The sequence below is a fragment of the Apiospora hydei genome (genome assembly GCF_038363865.1).
Source record: "Apiospora hydei strain CBS 114990 chromosome Unknown utg000011l_segment0_segment0, whole genome shotgun sequence".
NCBI classification, from domain to species: domain Eukaryota; kingdom Fungi; phylum Ascomycota; class Sordariomycetes; order Amphisphaeriales; family Apiosporaceae; genus Apiospora; species Apiospora hydei.
Genome location: NW_027117370.1, coordinates 667483 through 679801, shown reverse-complemented (window position 1 = coordinate 679801; position 12319 = coordinate 667483). Strand labels below are relative to the sequence as shown.

Below are 12319 nucleotides of genomic sequence, written 5' to 3'. Positions count from 1 at the left end.
TTCAAGGTGGGCTGTTACTTGTGGTCACGAGTTCTCGGGTGTTCAGAAGATGTAGTGGATGTGATGAATTGAACTGCAAACTGTCAAGCGCAATGTACGATTGAAGAAGTGACTTCGAGTAATTGCTAGTTCTGACACGAGAGGCGGTATGTTGATGAATTGAGCTACGTATGATGATAGAACGATCACGAGGTTGATGGAAAGCTCTGGCAACATGGAAGTTGGAAGATCCGGGATGGTGAGGTAACAAACAGCTGAGGTGGGGTCAAACCGTCGTCAAGAGCTGTTACCTCTCTGTCCATGTTGCATCTCCTCCGGCGTAACACAAACACCGAACTCGCATGGCTGCTTTTGTGCAACACAGCACCTTGAATCAGAGCATTATTCCCTTGGTTTCAGCTCGAAATCAAACTCTGGGGAGGATGGCGAGAGCTTCCATCTTGCGAAGAGCTGCCCATTCTCCACCAGGATCTGCCGCAGCAGTTCACTCGGATCATCATCCCGCTTGTGCACATATAAGTACGGCTCCATGACCATCCAAGCTTGTCGAATCCACTGCTCGGCCCTGCTCTCGTCAATCCTCCCCGCCCCCACCATCCGCCGCCTCAGCTCCTCCATCTGTTTTCCTGCCTCCGTCTCCGTCTCCGACTCCATCGCCGCATGCAGCAGCGCAAGGAGTATGTGCGACCGCATGGCATAGTCCAGCTCATCGGCCACATGGAAGCCCTCTGTCTCTTTTGCTGCAATCGCGGCCAAGAACGCTATCTCCTCTACACTCCCGACCTCGGGCTCCCATCCTCTCTGCCACGCCTGCACACTCACCCCCGGCGCCGTCTGGCCACCCGCACCAGCGAACCTCGCTCGGGCGCGTCCCGTCCAAGTCCGGCTCGAGAGGTGGGGCGTCTGTCGAGTTCTCCCATCGTTCTCGTGAGTAGCACGCTTCCCACGCCCATATATCGAAGGCTCCTTGTGCGACGCCGATGCCAAACTCATTGGGGTTCCATGCTTCCCTGCTGCTGTTGCTGCTACTGGAATGGAGTCTGTCGTCGGGCGAATCCATCCCCATGTACTTGAGCCAGAAACGGGCTTGCGTCTCCGAGTAAGGTTGCACGCTTGTTGGGTGGTCCTCCTTCCGTTGGCGCGCGATGGTTTGCTGGAGGGTGAAGAGGGCCATCTGCGTCATGGCGGCGACAGGGAGCGTGGGCTGTCTCCGGCGTGTCCGCGCGACGTTATTAGCCCACCGGGGAGTTTGGTGAAGGAGTAGGGGCCGACGGCTCCTCCTTTCTTCTTCCGTGTTCGTGGCTGTCCGAGCGGGCCGCTCGAGTCTGGTAGGTCTTGCAGGTCGGGGAGGCGGTAAAAGCGAGCCGAGATGGCCTGCGCCAGGAGCGCCGGCGAGTAGTACTGCCGCCATGCGTGCGGGCCGAGCAGCGGGCGGTGCTGGGCGTAGAAGGCGTCAAAGTCGTCGGCCGAGGGGAAGTCGCCTTCGGTTTGGTCGGAGGAACGGTAGATGCCGGCTGCTATCTGGGTCAGGTAGAATATGTCCAGTGTGCTGTTTGATGATGATTATTAGCACCCCCTTTCCTTCGCCGAAGGATGGGGGTATGAGAGAGTAGGTAGGTGTGGATGTAGGTAAGTGCTTGTAGCTTCTTCTACTACTCGGAAGTCGTACCGGTTGAGTCTCAACTCTCCCTGGCCAAATGACCACCCGCGCGCGTGGAGTTGATCGACGACATCGAAGACGCCATTGCCATCCCACAACCCTTCGTCCAGATAAATAAAAGATATCCGCAAAACGCGATCATGGCTGTCGACCAGCACCTTCCCGCTCTCAACTCTCGCGCGGAATTCTTCGGCACTCATGGCTTACAATACTGATCATGAACGTCTCTATGACTCTGTATATACCCAAGGTTAAGATGTACAAGCCTACCAATTCACCGTATAAAAAGCAAGTTCATCAATTCTGTATATACCCAAGCTCCACAATGGAGTGAAATCAGCAGTTGTCTTGCCAGAAATCATGTACTGGTATCCTCCACCAAGTAACAAAATTAATATTTCAACATCGAATGATGGAGGTGTGCTGTAGATGCAGGGCAGGTGCCACTACAGGCTACAGCTACAGCTACAGGGCTGGCACCGGCAATTGGGAATTGGAGCTTTCAGCTGAACCCCACTACGCACTACGCACTACGGAGCCCATGCCACGCTGCAGCTCAGCCTTAGGGAACTTTCCTCGATTGAAACCCCTTTCTCCCCCAGAAGCTGACCTGGTACCTTGCGGGCCACATCCGAATGACGAAACTGACGGCACGGATCTGATCGCCAATACCACCGCTCCTTGACCGATTCCCGCATCGCATCCAAGATCTCTCGCCGATCGTGCACTCTGTACAACTTGTACAACATCGCGCCACGTCCTTCTTTCTCTCCCTCCCCACACCCGTTGCGCCAGCCCGAAACACTGCCCACCTTGTATGCGATGGAGCGTTGATCGCGACAGAATCACACCACGACCCGAACCCGCCAAAGAGAAGATGCGCCGCAGCCAGTATGGCTTCTACCTGTCGACTGCGCTTCTAGTCGCGGCGAACCTGCTCATCCCAGTCGCCATCTACATCTTCGCAAAGGGTTTCTTCCCCTACAAACCTCTTCTGCCCGGTCTCGCCCAGTATGAAGCTCTGAAGGAGGAACCACAGCCGGCGCCACCTTTCGACCGCCTGGTCTTCATGGTCGTCGACGCGCTGAGAAGGTAGGCAACTTTGGTTCCGTACGCGCCGGTGTCCTTGCGCTGACAGACAGATGTATAGCGACTTCGTCTACACGGATGGAACAGGCTTTCAGTTTACTCAAAGGTGAGCTACGCGCAATGCGCCATGAATTGTATCTGTCCAGCCGCCTTCTAACTTTCTATTCCAGCTTGATCAAAGATGGCGCCGCCATGCCCTTCACCGCCCATGCGACCTCCCCGACCGTGACCATGCCCCGGCTGAAGGCCATCACCACCGGCTCCATCCCCTCCTTCCTCGACGTCATACTCAACCTCGACGAGGCCGACACCAGCTCCACCCTCTCGACCCAAGATTCCTGGCTCGCCCAGATGAAGGCCAAGAAGACGGGGAAGCTGCTTCTCTACGGCGACGATACTTGGCTGAAGCTCTTCCCCGACACCTTTGATCGGGCCGACGGGACTTCGAGCTTCTTCGTTTCGGTAGGATGACACTGCAAAACATAGGCTGGATGCAGACAACAACAGGCTGACCAGGAGCAATATCAGGACTTCACCGAAGTAGACAACAATGTGACGAGGCACATCACGTCGGAGCTCCGCCAGGATGATTGGAACACCATGGTTCTGCACTACCTCGGCTTGGACCACATCGGCCACAAATCCGGGCCGCGCAGTGTGAACATGGTCCCCAAACAGCGCGAGATGGACGGCATCGTCCGGGAAATCTACGAAGCACTGGAGACCCAAGCCCACCTTGAGTCGACGCTGCTGGTGCTCTGCGGAGACCACGGCATGAACGACGCCGGTAACCATGGCGCCTCGTCGGCGGGAGAGACGTCCCCGGCACTGGTCTTCATGTCGCCCAAGCTGAAGAGCATTGCCAAGCCAGCAACGGTGCCGGCTCCGTTCGACGAGGACTTCCAGTATTACACCAAGGTCGATCAGTCCGATCTGGCGCCGACTCTGGGTGCGCTGCTTGGCTTTCCGGTACCCAAGAACAATCTAGGGGCTTTCATACTGGATTTCTTGCCGTTTTGGTCGAATCGTAAGAGCCGCAGATAAGATCTTTTCTAAGTAGAGCTTTTCTAACATGGGATATAGGACGTGACCAAATGCACTTGCTACTTAGCAACGCCAAGCAGATCTTTGACATTATTGCTGCGGCATCAGGTGTATCGCTGACGACTGCATATGCAAGCTCGGCATGCGGAGACCTACCCACAGTGGCAGAAGACCTCGCATGCGAGTTGCAGAAGATCAGTCAGTTGGCCAACACTCAAACAAGCGATGACGATTTGAAGGAACGGATGTCTACGGTTCGTGAAATTCTGACCAACAAGTAGATTGGGATATACCTGCTAACACATTAAAAGTGGCTGCAAAGGGCACAGGAACTCATGAGCAGCATGGCCAGCAACTACGACATGTCAAAACTGATCCAAGGAGGCGTAACTGCCGTTGTGGCTCTTGCTCTCGCAATGGCATCACTGATCATGGTCGGCGACATCCGGTGGAACTTGATTCCCTTCGCCGGCATCACCATACTGTACGGCATCATGATGTTTGCCAGCAGCTACGTTGAAGAGGAACACCACTTCTGGTACTGGTCCGCTTCTGCTTGGCTGTTCTACGTGACACTTTCAAGGTAAGGACTACCCAGTAGAAAAGTAGGAAAAACTCAACCTAACTGACAACAAAACAGAGCCAACAGAACGAAGCGCACACCGGCCGTAATCGCCATTGTGGTTTTAGTAGTTATGCGCCTGATCCGAGGCTGGAACCAGACGGGCCAGAAGTTCGCGGGCGAGCCCGACATTGTCAAGCTCTTCATGAAAAGCAACCCGCAGCTGCTCTGGTCCTTGTCGTTCCTGACGTACCTGACCACCGCCCTCAAACTACGTCACAGACTCGGACGCGGGGGACTACTGCGAGCTATTACGGTGCCGTTCATCACGGTCCTGATCACGCTAGCTTTGTCCTTCAAGGTAGCCTTCTGCAGCGAAGACTCTCCGGAACTGATTGTGGGTTTCATGGAGGCGGTGTTGGGATTCCTGGGCGAGGCGTCGCTCGTCGGGCGGGCGCAGGCTGTGTTTGCTGGGATCGCGGTCGGCATGGTTTATCCTGTGTACTGCCTGCTCACTCAGCCCTACGGCTGGTCCCGACTAAACCGTAAGTGCCCCCACTCAGGACCGGGAATACATACAGCAGCAAGCAACTAGGTGTGTGTTCAAGATTGCTAACTTTTTTTTTACCCCTTACAGACATGAAGACGCTGCATCACCTCTACACAATCCTAGCCCTAACCCAGTCCCGCGTGACGAACCTGCCGCTCTTTCTGCTGTTCCAGACCCTGCAGTTCTTCCTGGAGCGGCTGGACGAGCCGAAGCTGGAGACGGCCGAGATCAGCACGACGTCGCTCGTGCTGCAGCTGGCGTCGTTCTTCGCCATGGGCGGGACCAACGCCATCTCGTCGGTCGATTTGTCGAACGCGTACAACGGCATCAGCGGGTACAGCGTCGTGGCCGTGGGGGTGCTGACGTTTGTGGGCAACTTTGCGGGGCCGATTTGGTGGGCTTCGGGGGCGAATGTGCTGTTGTTGCGGCGCAGGCTTGCATCAGGACCGGCAGCACCAGAAGGCGAAGGCACGAGTAGCAGCAGTGAGAAACAACAAGGTAACACCAGCGGCGGTGGCGGTGTTTACTACCATCAGCACATTGCTCTGTGGACGGTGTTCATCACGGCCAGCCTGGGGTTCGTCATGGCGGCGTGCACGGCGCTGCGGACGCACCTGTTCATCTGGACGGTGTTTTCGCCCAAGTACTTGTATAGCATGGGGTGGAGTTTGGGGCAGCATTTGTTGGTGAATGTTGGGATGGGAGGGGTGTTGTATTGGCTTGGGACGAGGTGAGGTTTCTCGAGGTTTACATGGTCACTGGTCACTTAGATACCTAAACTATCTACTTACTTAATCTTCGAACAGCTGGTGTAGAGTGTATAACATTTGAAGCTAGACAGACGGCATTAAACCCTTTCTATAGAAGTCACCGCATACAACTTCATACCTACATAACATGCCAAAATGCTTGAAAGTCCAAATTGCGCGCATAACCTCAGCAAGTGTTGGAAGCCGAAGTGGGATGATTATGTAACATTGAAGGATTGCGAACGGCAGATTATCTTGCGATTTCTGTTGCGCCATCTTAGCAGCATGGAGTGACGACTTTCGGGAAAGGCGCAGGAGGGAATGAAATTATTTCCATTTGCAGCTTCGGAGTCAGGGGTTGGAGCTGTTGGCAGTTGGAGAGCTGTCCAGAAAGCTGTCCCCGAGAGCTGACCAAGGAGCGTGGAGCTGGGCTTTCTAGAAGTTACCTAGAACGGACTCTAGCGTCGTTCTTTGCTTTAATTCACTGGGGCTTCGAAGCAGGGATGGGCCGGATTGGCAGATTGGGACGATGCGGAAAAGAGGGCAAACGACTTTGCCAAGACTTTGTTTTATCCCGACACTAGAATCCATGCTGCCATTTCATGGGGCCCTCAAGCTACTTACGGTAGATTCCTGGGCGCCTGGCGCGCGGGAACGCATCCGGCTGTTGGACCGACGCCAAATGACTGAATGCTTTAAGCTTTTAGCAGTTCGGGTTTAGTTAGCATCTTCGCTGATGTGACCAATTCCAGCGTGTGGCCATTGGACACGTTTTCGCAGATAGTCACTTGATCTGGAGACGGACAGGCGCAAGATGGGCATGTGGTTGTGGGATGGTGGTGGTGTCATTCGCGCATTCATTTTGCATTTTATCCTCGAGTTGAGAAGCAAATAAATGGTTTCTGTCAACAATGTTGCTTTTCTACTGGCGAGATCACCCCATTTGGGTTTGCTTCGTTGCAACTTCGAGGCTCGAGGGGGCATGGAAGGGGACACATCGACAGCTTCTTCGGGCCAAACTTTGATTTTTAATTACACCAGAATTGTGACGGGTGGGATGTGGTGCACATAGCTGGGGATCCAGTCTTCCCATGCGTGTCAGCTCTACTATTATCGCAGAGACCTATATGTGGTGACTGTTTTGGGAGATTGAAAGGGGGAGGGAAGGCTAGAGGTAAGCTTGGAGAGAGAGAGAGAGAGAGAGAGAGATGGCGCCCGCTAATCAACGGCTGGCGAATATTGCATACAATGTTTGTTGGTCGACGGAAATGCGACCTGAGATCTCCGTGAACCAGAGCCAAGCTCGCCCAAGTTGCCTTATGTGGCCAGCCAGTCATTTGATCCAGCAAACGAGCAAAGACAGCGCCCATCATAATCAGCATCATCATCGCAATAACTCTTGTTCCTGTTCTTGTGTCATTGCTTTGTTGTGCTATGTACTTTAGATCTTCCATTGTTTCCCACCCCTCTCTCCTCTTCTTATCCTGGAGCCCTTGAACGGACCCTCCTTGCCTGCTTGCCTGCATACCTAACCTCCATGTACTCCATCTGTCGCAAATCCACGACTAATACCACCTTTGATTAATATTATTAATAGCATACTGGCCCAATCCCCATTATACCTACCTGCGATCACCTCCCCCTACATCTAAGACCACCGAGACACTCTCACCAGAGCTTTCTTCTCTCTCCCGGTTTGTTGAAGGAGCTGTACGACGTCGCTGTCCGCCCATCTTACCCCAACCAACGTAACTTTCCAACAATGCGACATTCCGTGCCCGCGTCATAGCGACCCAAACCGCTTCCGCAACATTCCTGAAAAGCGACCTTCCGCCACCACCGTCACTCCCCCCGAATTCCGAATCTGCGAACGAATTCCCTTTCCCAGTTACGGCCGCGGCGGAAAACAGAAAGTGAGAAATATTTAAGAAGAAGTGCCGGACGACACACTGCGCGACTCACTGTGCGCCGAATCTACAATTCCTTTGGATGTCCCGCCCTCGCTGGCAACCCGCGCCCCCACTACCCAAACCTGGGAAAACCACAGTCGCGACTTGAAACAAGGAAACAACAACAAAAAGTAGCGAGGAAAAAAGAGAGAAAAGAGAATACGGGAAATATACAGAGAAAAACTACAACATGTGGAGGAGAGCCTATCTGCTGCTGGTGCTGGTGCGCCTCTGGTTCGCCCTGTCGCCCAGCTACCTGCACCCGGACGAGAACTTCCAGGGCCCCGAGGTCATCGCCGGCCAGATCTTCAGCTACCCCGTGCGCCGCACCTGGGAGTTCACGAGCGAGTGGCCCATCCGCAGCGTGTTCCCGCTGTGGCCCGTCTATGGTTTACCGATGCTGCTGCTGCGCTGGCTCTGGTCTGGGTTTAGTAACAGTGGCGGCATCGACGGGAAGGAAGGAGGCCATGGGGAGATCCCGCCCATTGCCGTGTTCTGGACCTTGCGCCTGCTCATGTTCGTCATCAGTTTTGTGCTGGAGGATTGGGCCATCCATGAGCTCGTCCAGTCACCCCGCCACCGCCGTGTCGCGGTCCTGCTCGTCGCTTCGTCTTACGTCACTTGGACTTTTCAGACGCATACGTTTTCCAACTCGGTCGAGACGCTCGTGGTCGCGTGGAGCTTGGTGCTGATCGAGCGCATTCTGGATACTACGGTAAGAGAGACTCGAACGAGAGGTTCGAGCAACCTGGGCGCAAATACGTTTGCTAACTTTTCGGCCCTTCTAGTCGCAACAATCTTCGTCGCTCTTGTCGCCTGCCGTACTGGGCGTGGTGGCTGTGTTCGGCGTCTTCAACCGGATCACGTTTCCTGCTTTCCTGCTGATCCCGGGGCTTCGACTGATCCCCCATTTCTGGAACAGGTAGGTTTTCTCTGCGGTGCAATGTCTAGGTTCTTTGGTTTTCTGTACGGGATTGGTCGCTAATGCATGTTCTTATCTACTACAGGCCTCTGATGCTCGCGACCCTGGTCGCCTCGGCGCTGTTCACCGTCGCGATCGCCATCTCGCTCGACACCTCGTTCTACACACCCCACTCGATCGGCTGGTCGGACCTGCTGCGGCACCCCGTCATCACGCCCTGGAACAACCTGCGGTACAACCTGTCGCCGACAAACCTGGCGGAGCACGGCCTGCACCCGTGGTACCAGCACCTGCTGGTCAACATCCCGCTGCTGGTGGGCCCCGCGGCGGCGCTGCTGTTCGTGCAGCCTCACCTGTCGCTGCGGCTGTACTCGGCCATCTCGGGAATTTTCGTGCTGTCCATCTTCCAGCACCAGGAGGCCCGCTTCCTGCAGCCCGTGATCCCGCTGATCCTGTCGTCGGTGCAGCTGCCGAAAAGCCCGACGGTCATGAAGGTCTGGGTCGGCAGCTGGATCGCGTTCAACGTGGTGCTGGGCCTGCTGATGGGGACGTACCACCAGGGCGGCATCGTGCCGGGTCAGGTTTTCCTCAGTACGCAGCCGGACGCGACGCACGCGATCTGGTGGAAGACGTACATGCCGCCGATCTGGCTGCTGAACGGCAAGAACGAAGTGCTCAAGACGCGGGACGTGATGAATATTGAGGGGTCGAGTCTGTTAGAGGAGCTCGGCAAGCTCGCGACGTGCGACACGCCCGCGGACCGGCGCAACAACGAGTACCTCAAGGAACGCAACGGGACGTACCTGGTGGCGCCGCTGTCGGCGACGTGGCTGGACCCGTACCTGCCCAATAAGGGGCTGGAGGGACTGCGGTTCCGGGAGGTGTGGCGGTACCGGCAGCATTTCAATCTGGATGATTTGGATTGGGCCGAGGATGGATTCTTGCCTACGATCAAGAGGGTCGTGGGGAGGAGGGGGTTGGCGGCTTGGAGGGTTACGAGGAGTTGTTAGCTACGTTACTTTTTGTTTTCAGTGTTCAAAGGGAGGTTCAAAAGCTGGATTCCCGGGAAAGGGGAGGGAAGGAAAGGCGTTGTGGGAGCACCGGCGCACAGCGCACAGCGCGCAATGAAGTGAAAGAAAGCGATTGTTATGTGTGTAATGTTATGTATGTAGATCGAGATACCCCTGGATAATTCGGTTCGATGAATTCCATTATTTAATTCTTCCAACTCTTGTCTGTGTACATCTTTTGGTGCAAACTGGCACTCCTTGCATATCTGATAATAATGACAACCAATGTAGGTATATATGCGAACTGTATGACGTTTGCTCATGCAGCTGTATACCATGTGACGTTCTCCTTGGCAAGCTGCAGCTTGGGTTTGACAAGAGCTTGACGGGCAGTGTGCCAGCCATCCAAGCAGTCGGAGCATTCCAAGCTCTCTTCCCCGGAAGCGCGGGCGCGGGACTTGGCTAGCGCATCAGGGACCCGCTGACTGGGCGGCCGAGAGTGGGAAAACTTTCGATGGGATTCCCGATGCCCATCAATCAATTAATCACCACTATCACCACCACTTCGATTCTACCGTTGAACTCCAGCTCGTTTGGTGTCAATTGATTGCGAATATCGGAAACTGCTGCAATACTTTCAATCAACTGACGAGGCCACCAATTGATGTGCGCCTGTGATCGATCTACCCAAAAGAACAATCAGCGCTCTTGCTGCCCCTCCATCCAGAAAGCCATCGCCACCATGGGCGGTCTCAACCTCGAAGTCTTCAAGGTGCGTTGCCGCTCCCACGCCACGCCGCCACCACTACCCCCCTCGCGGCCTTCCAGACAACTTCGCTCTTCTGCCACAAGCTCTCTCCCTCCGGCGACCAATACTAACAGCAATGTGATACCCTCCAGTTCGGCATGTACGTCATGTTCCCGATCGGCATCATGTACTACTTCGGCACGAACCTGGACGAGCGCTTCGCTGTGCCCGAATTCTGGCCCAAGCCCGAGAACGCCAACAAGGTGCCGCTCGACCGCGACGAGATCCAGGCCGAGCTGGCGCGCCTCAGGGCCCGAAGGCTGTACCTGCGCGACCGCCGGCTCGAGGAGGAGGCGAGGAGGCCGCCGCCGCCGCCGACGGCGCAACAGGATAGCAACAACGAACAGAACAAATAGGGGGTGGGTGTAAAGAGGGAACCAAGAAAAGTGGAAGAGGGAGAGTTGAAGAGCTGTGGAAGATGAAGGGAAGCGACCTGCAAGCCACCCCCGAGAGGTCCCTCTTAAGAGAGAGAGAACAGACTGTTATTACACCGTCTTATCTCCTCCTGGAAGCTGGAAGCTGGGATGAGGATGAAAAGTAGAAACCAAAAAGCCAATGCGCCATCGGAGTTTAGGGGTATCTCAGGATGAGGTCCTGGTCCATTTTGGGCCGGATGATATTGTATGTACGACTTGATTTTTGAGTCTTGGGAGAGCTACATGCCTATGTTACAATACTGTACAGTACCACTGTAGTGCTATATCGAATCGCGCCTCTATGTCTACATCTATATCTACGTGCCTGTCTCCCCAACAATGCATATGCTGATGTCCGGTTTTTCTTCCTCTACACACCGAGGATTGCAAATGAGATATTCACCCGAATTATGAATCGAGGTTCTCCTCAATGGCATCCCAGACCTCCTGGGCGACATCGCCCTGCTCCACGTTGGCGTACACGCCCTGCACGTCGTTGTAGTCGCGGACGGCATCCAGGAAGTCAGAGAAGGCCTGCGCCGACTCGGCGTCGGGCAGCCTGACCTTTTCCTGCGAGGGGGTCCAGACAATGTCCGACTCGACGATCTGCGCCTTGAGGTCGCCCAGGTTGAGCGCCTGCGCCGCCTTGTGGGTGAGGGTGGGCGGCGTCCAGACGACGAACATGCCGTCGCCAATGTCCTCGACGTCGTCGGCGCCGGCCTCGATCGCCTGCATCATGACGGCGTCGAAGTCGTCGCTGTTCTCGCCGGCGGCGACGTCCTTGTCGTCGTCGCCGCCGACTTTCAGCACGGTGCGCCCCGCGCGCTCGAAGAGGAAGGTGGTGGGCGTGAGGATGGCGTTGTGCTTCTTGATGATGCCGCGGACGTCGTGCAGGGCGCGGTTGCGGTTATCCGTCAAGATCTCGATCACGAGGGAGACGGCCGAGTCGCCGCCGCCCATCATGGCCTCGAGGGTGACAGTCTCGAGGCTCGCGCCCGTCGAGGAGCGGCCCTGGCCCCGCGCGATGGCGGCGTCGATGTTGGCTTTGGGGACGCCGGCTTTCCGGGCGACGGCGACGGCGTTGACGAGGGCGGCGTTGAATTTGGGGTCTGGGCCGTAGAGGCGCGTGGCTAGGGCGATGTCTTTCGACAGGAGGCCGCGCTGGGCGGACTTTTTTGGCGTCGAGGCGGCCTTTGTCGTGCTTGATCTTGGACCATTTGTTGTGGCCGGAGTGGTGGGCGGGGTGGTGCTGAAGGGCCGCGGGGCATTGGGACTACTCGAGGTGGCGGCGGCCCTCGCCGGCGGAAGAGGCATTGCGCGCATATTGTGGTCGAAATCGCCGGAGTGGGCGAGATCGGGGAGGACCGAAGCAGGGTTCGGAGGGCCGGTCGGGCGCGGAGGAGGTGTTCCATGGCGGCGGGTTGGCGGTGGCTCAGGAATCGGGGACTGGAACTGGGACTGGAGTTGGGTAATTGCCCATCCTCTCTTTCTGGAATACTTAGTACGTAAAGTAAAACCAGAATGCCGCGACACGCTTGTGTTGCGCAAAGATTGAGCTGG

General features: G+C 55.9%; 5 protein-coding genes across 5 annotated transcripts; 3 read left to right on the top strand and 2 right to left on the bottom strand.

The window, feature by feature from the left end:
* Positions 1-381: 381 nt before the first annotated feature.
* On the bottom strand, positions 382-1860 carry PG997_015411 (uncharacterized protein; the record flags this gene model as incomplete). Its single annotated transcript, XM_066819725.1, has 4 exons — positions 382-740; positions 823-1204; positions 1273-1549; positions 1670-1860. 4 exons carry the CDS (start codon positions 1858-1860, stop codon positions 382-384), a joined length of 1209 nt encoding a protein of 402 aa, XP_066660610.1.
* A 677-nt stretch (positions 1861-2537) lies between these two features.
* On the top strand, positions 2538-5639 carry PG997_015410 (gpi ethanolamine phosphate transferase 2; the record flags this gene model as incomplete). The annotated part of the gene is made up of 8 exons (XM_066819724.1): positions 2538-2752; positions 2811-2855; positions 2920-3211; positions 3257-3776; positions 3833-4047; positions 4105-4376; positions 4434-4900; positions 5029-5639. 8 exons carry the CDS (start codon positions 2538-2540, stop codon positions 5637-5639), a joined length of 2637 nt encoding a protein of 878 aa, XP_066660609.1.
* Positions 5640-7793: 2154 nt separating this feature from the next.
* On the top strand, positions 7794-9535 carry PG997_015409 (glycosyltransferase family 22 protein; the record flags this gene model as incomplete). Its single annotated transcript, XM_066819723.1, has 3 exons — positions 7794-8318; positions 8392-8525; positions 8611-9535. The coding sequence occupies 3 exons, from the start codon at positions 7794-7796 to the stop codon at positions 9533-9535; spliced, it is 1584 nt and encodes a 527-aa protein (XP_066660608.1).
* A 742-nt stretch (positions 9536-10277) lies between these two features.
* PG997_015408 (uncharacterized protein) lies at positions 10278-10699 on the top strand (the record flags this gene model as incomplete). Its single annotated transcript, XM_066819722.1, has 2 exons — positions 10278-10307; positions 10436-10699. The coding sequence occupies 2 exons, from the start codon at positions 10278-10280 to the stop codon at positions 10697-10699; spliced, it is 294 nt and encodes a 97-aa protein (XP_066660607.1).
* A 468-nt stretch (positions 10700-11167) lies between these two features.
* Positions 11168-12073, bottom strand: PG997_015407 (uncharacterized protein; the record flags this gene model as incomplete). Its single annotated transcript, XM_066819721.1, has 1 exon — positions 11168-12073. One exon carries the CDS (start codon positions 12071-12073, stop codon positions 11168-11170), a length of 906 nt encoding a protein of 301 aa, XP_066660606.1.
* Positions 12074-12319: the final 246 nt, after the last annotated feature.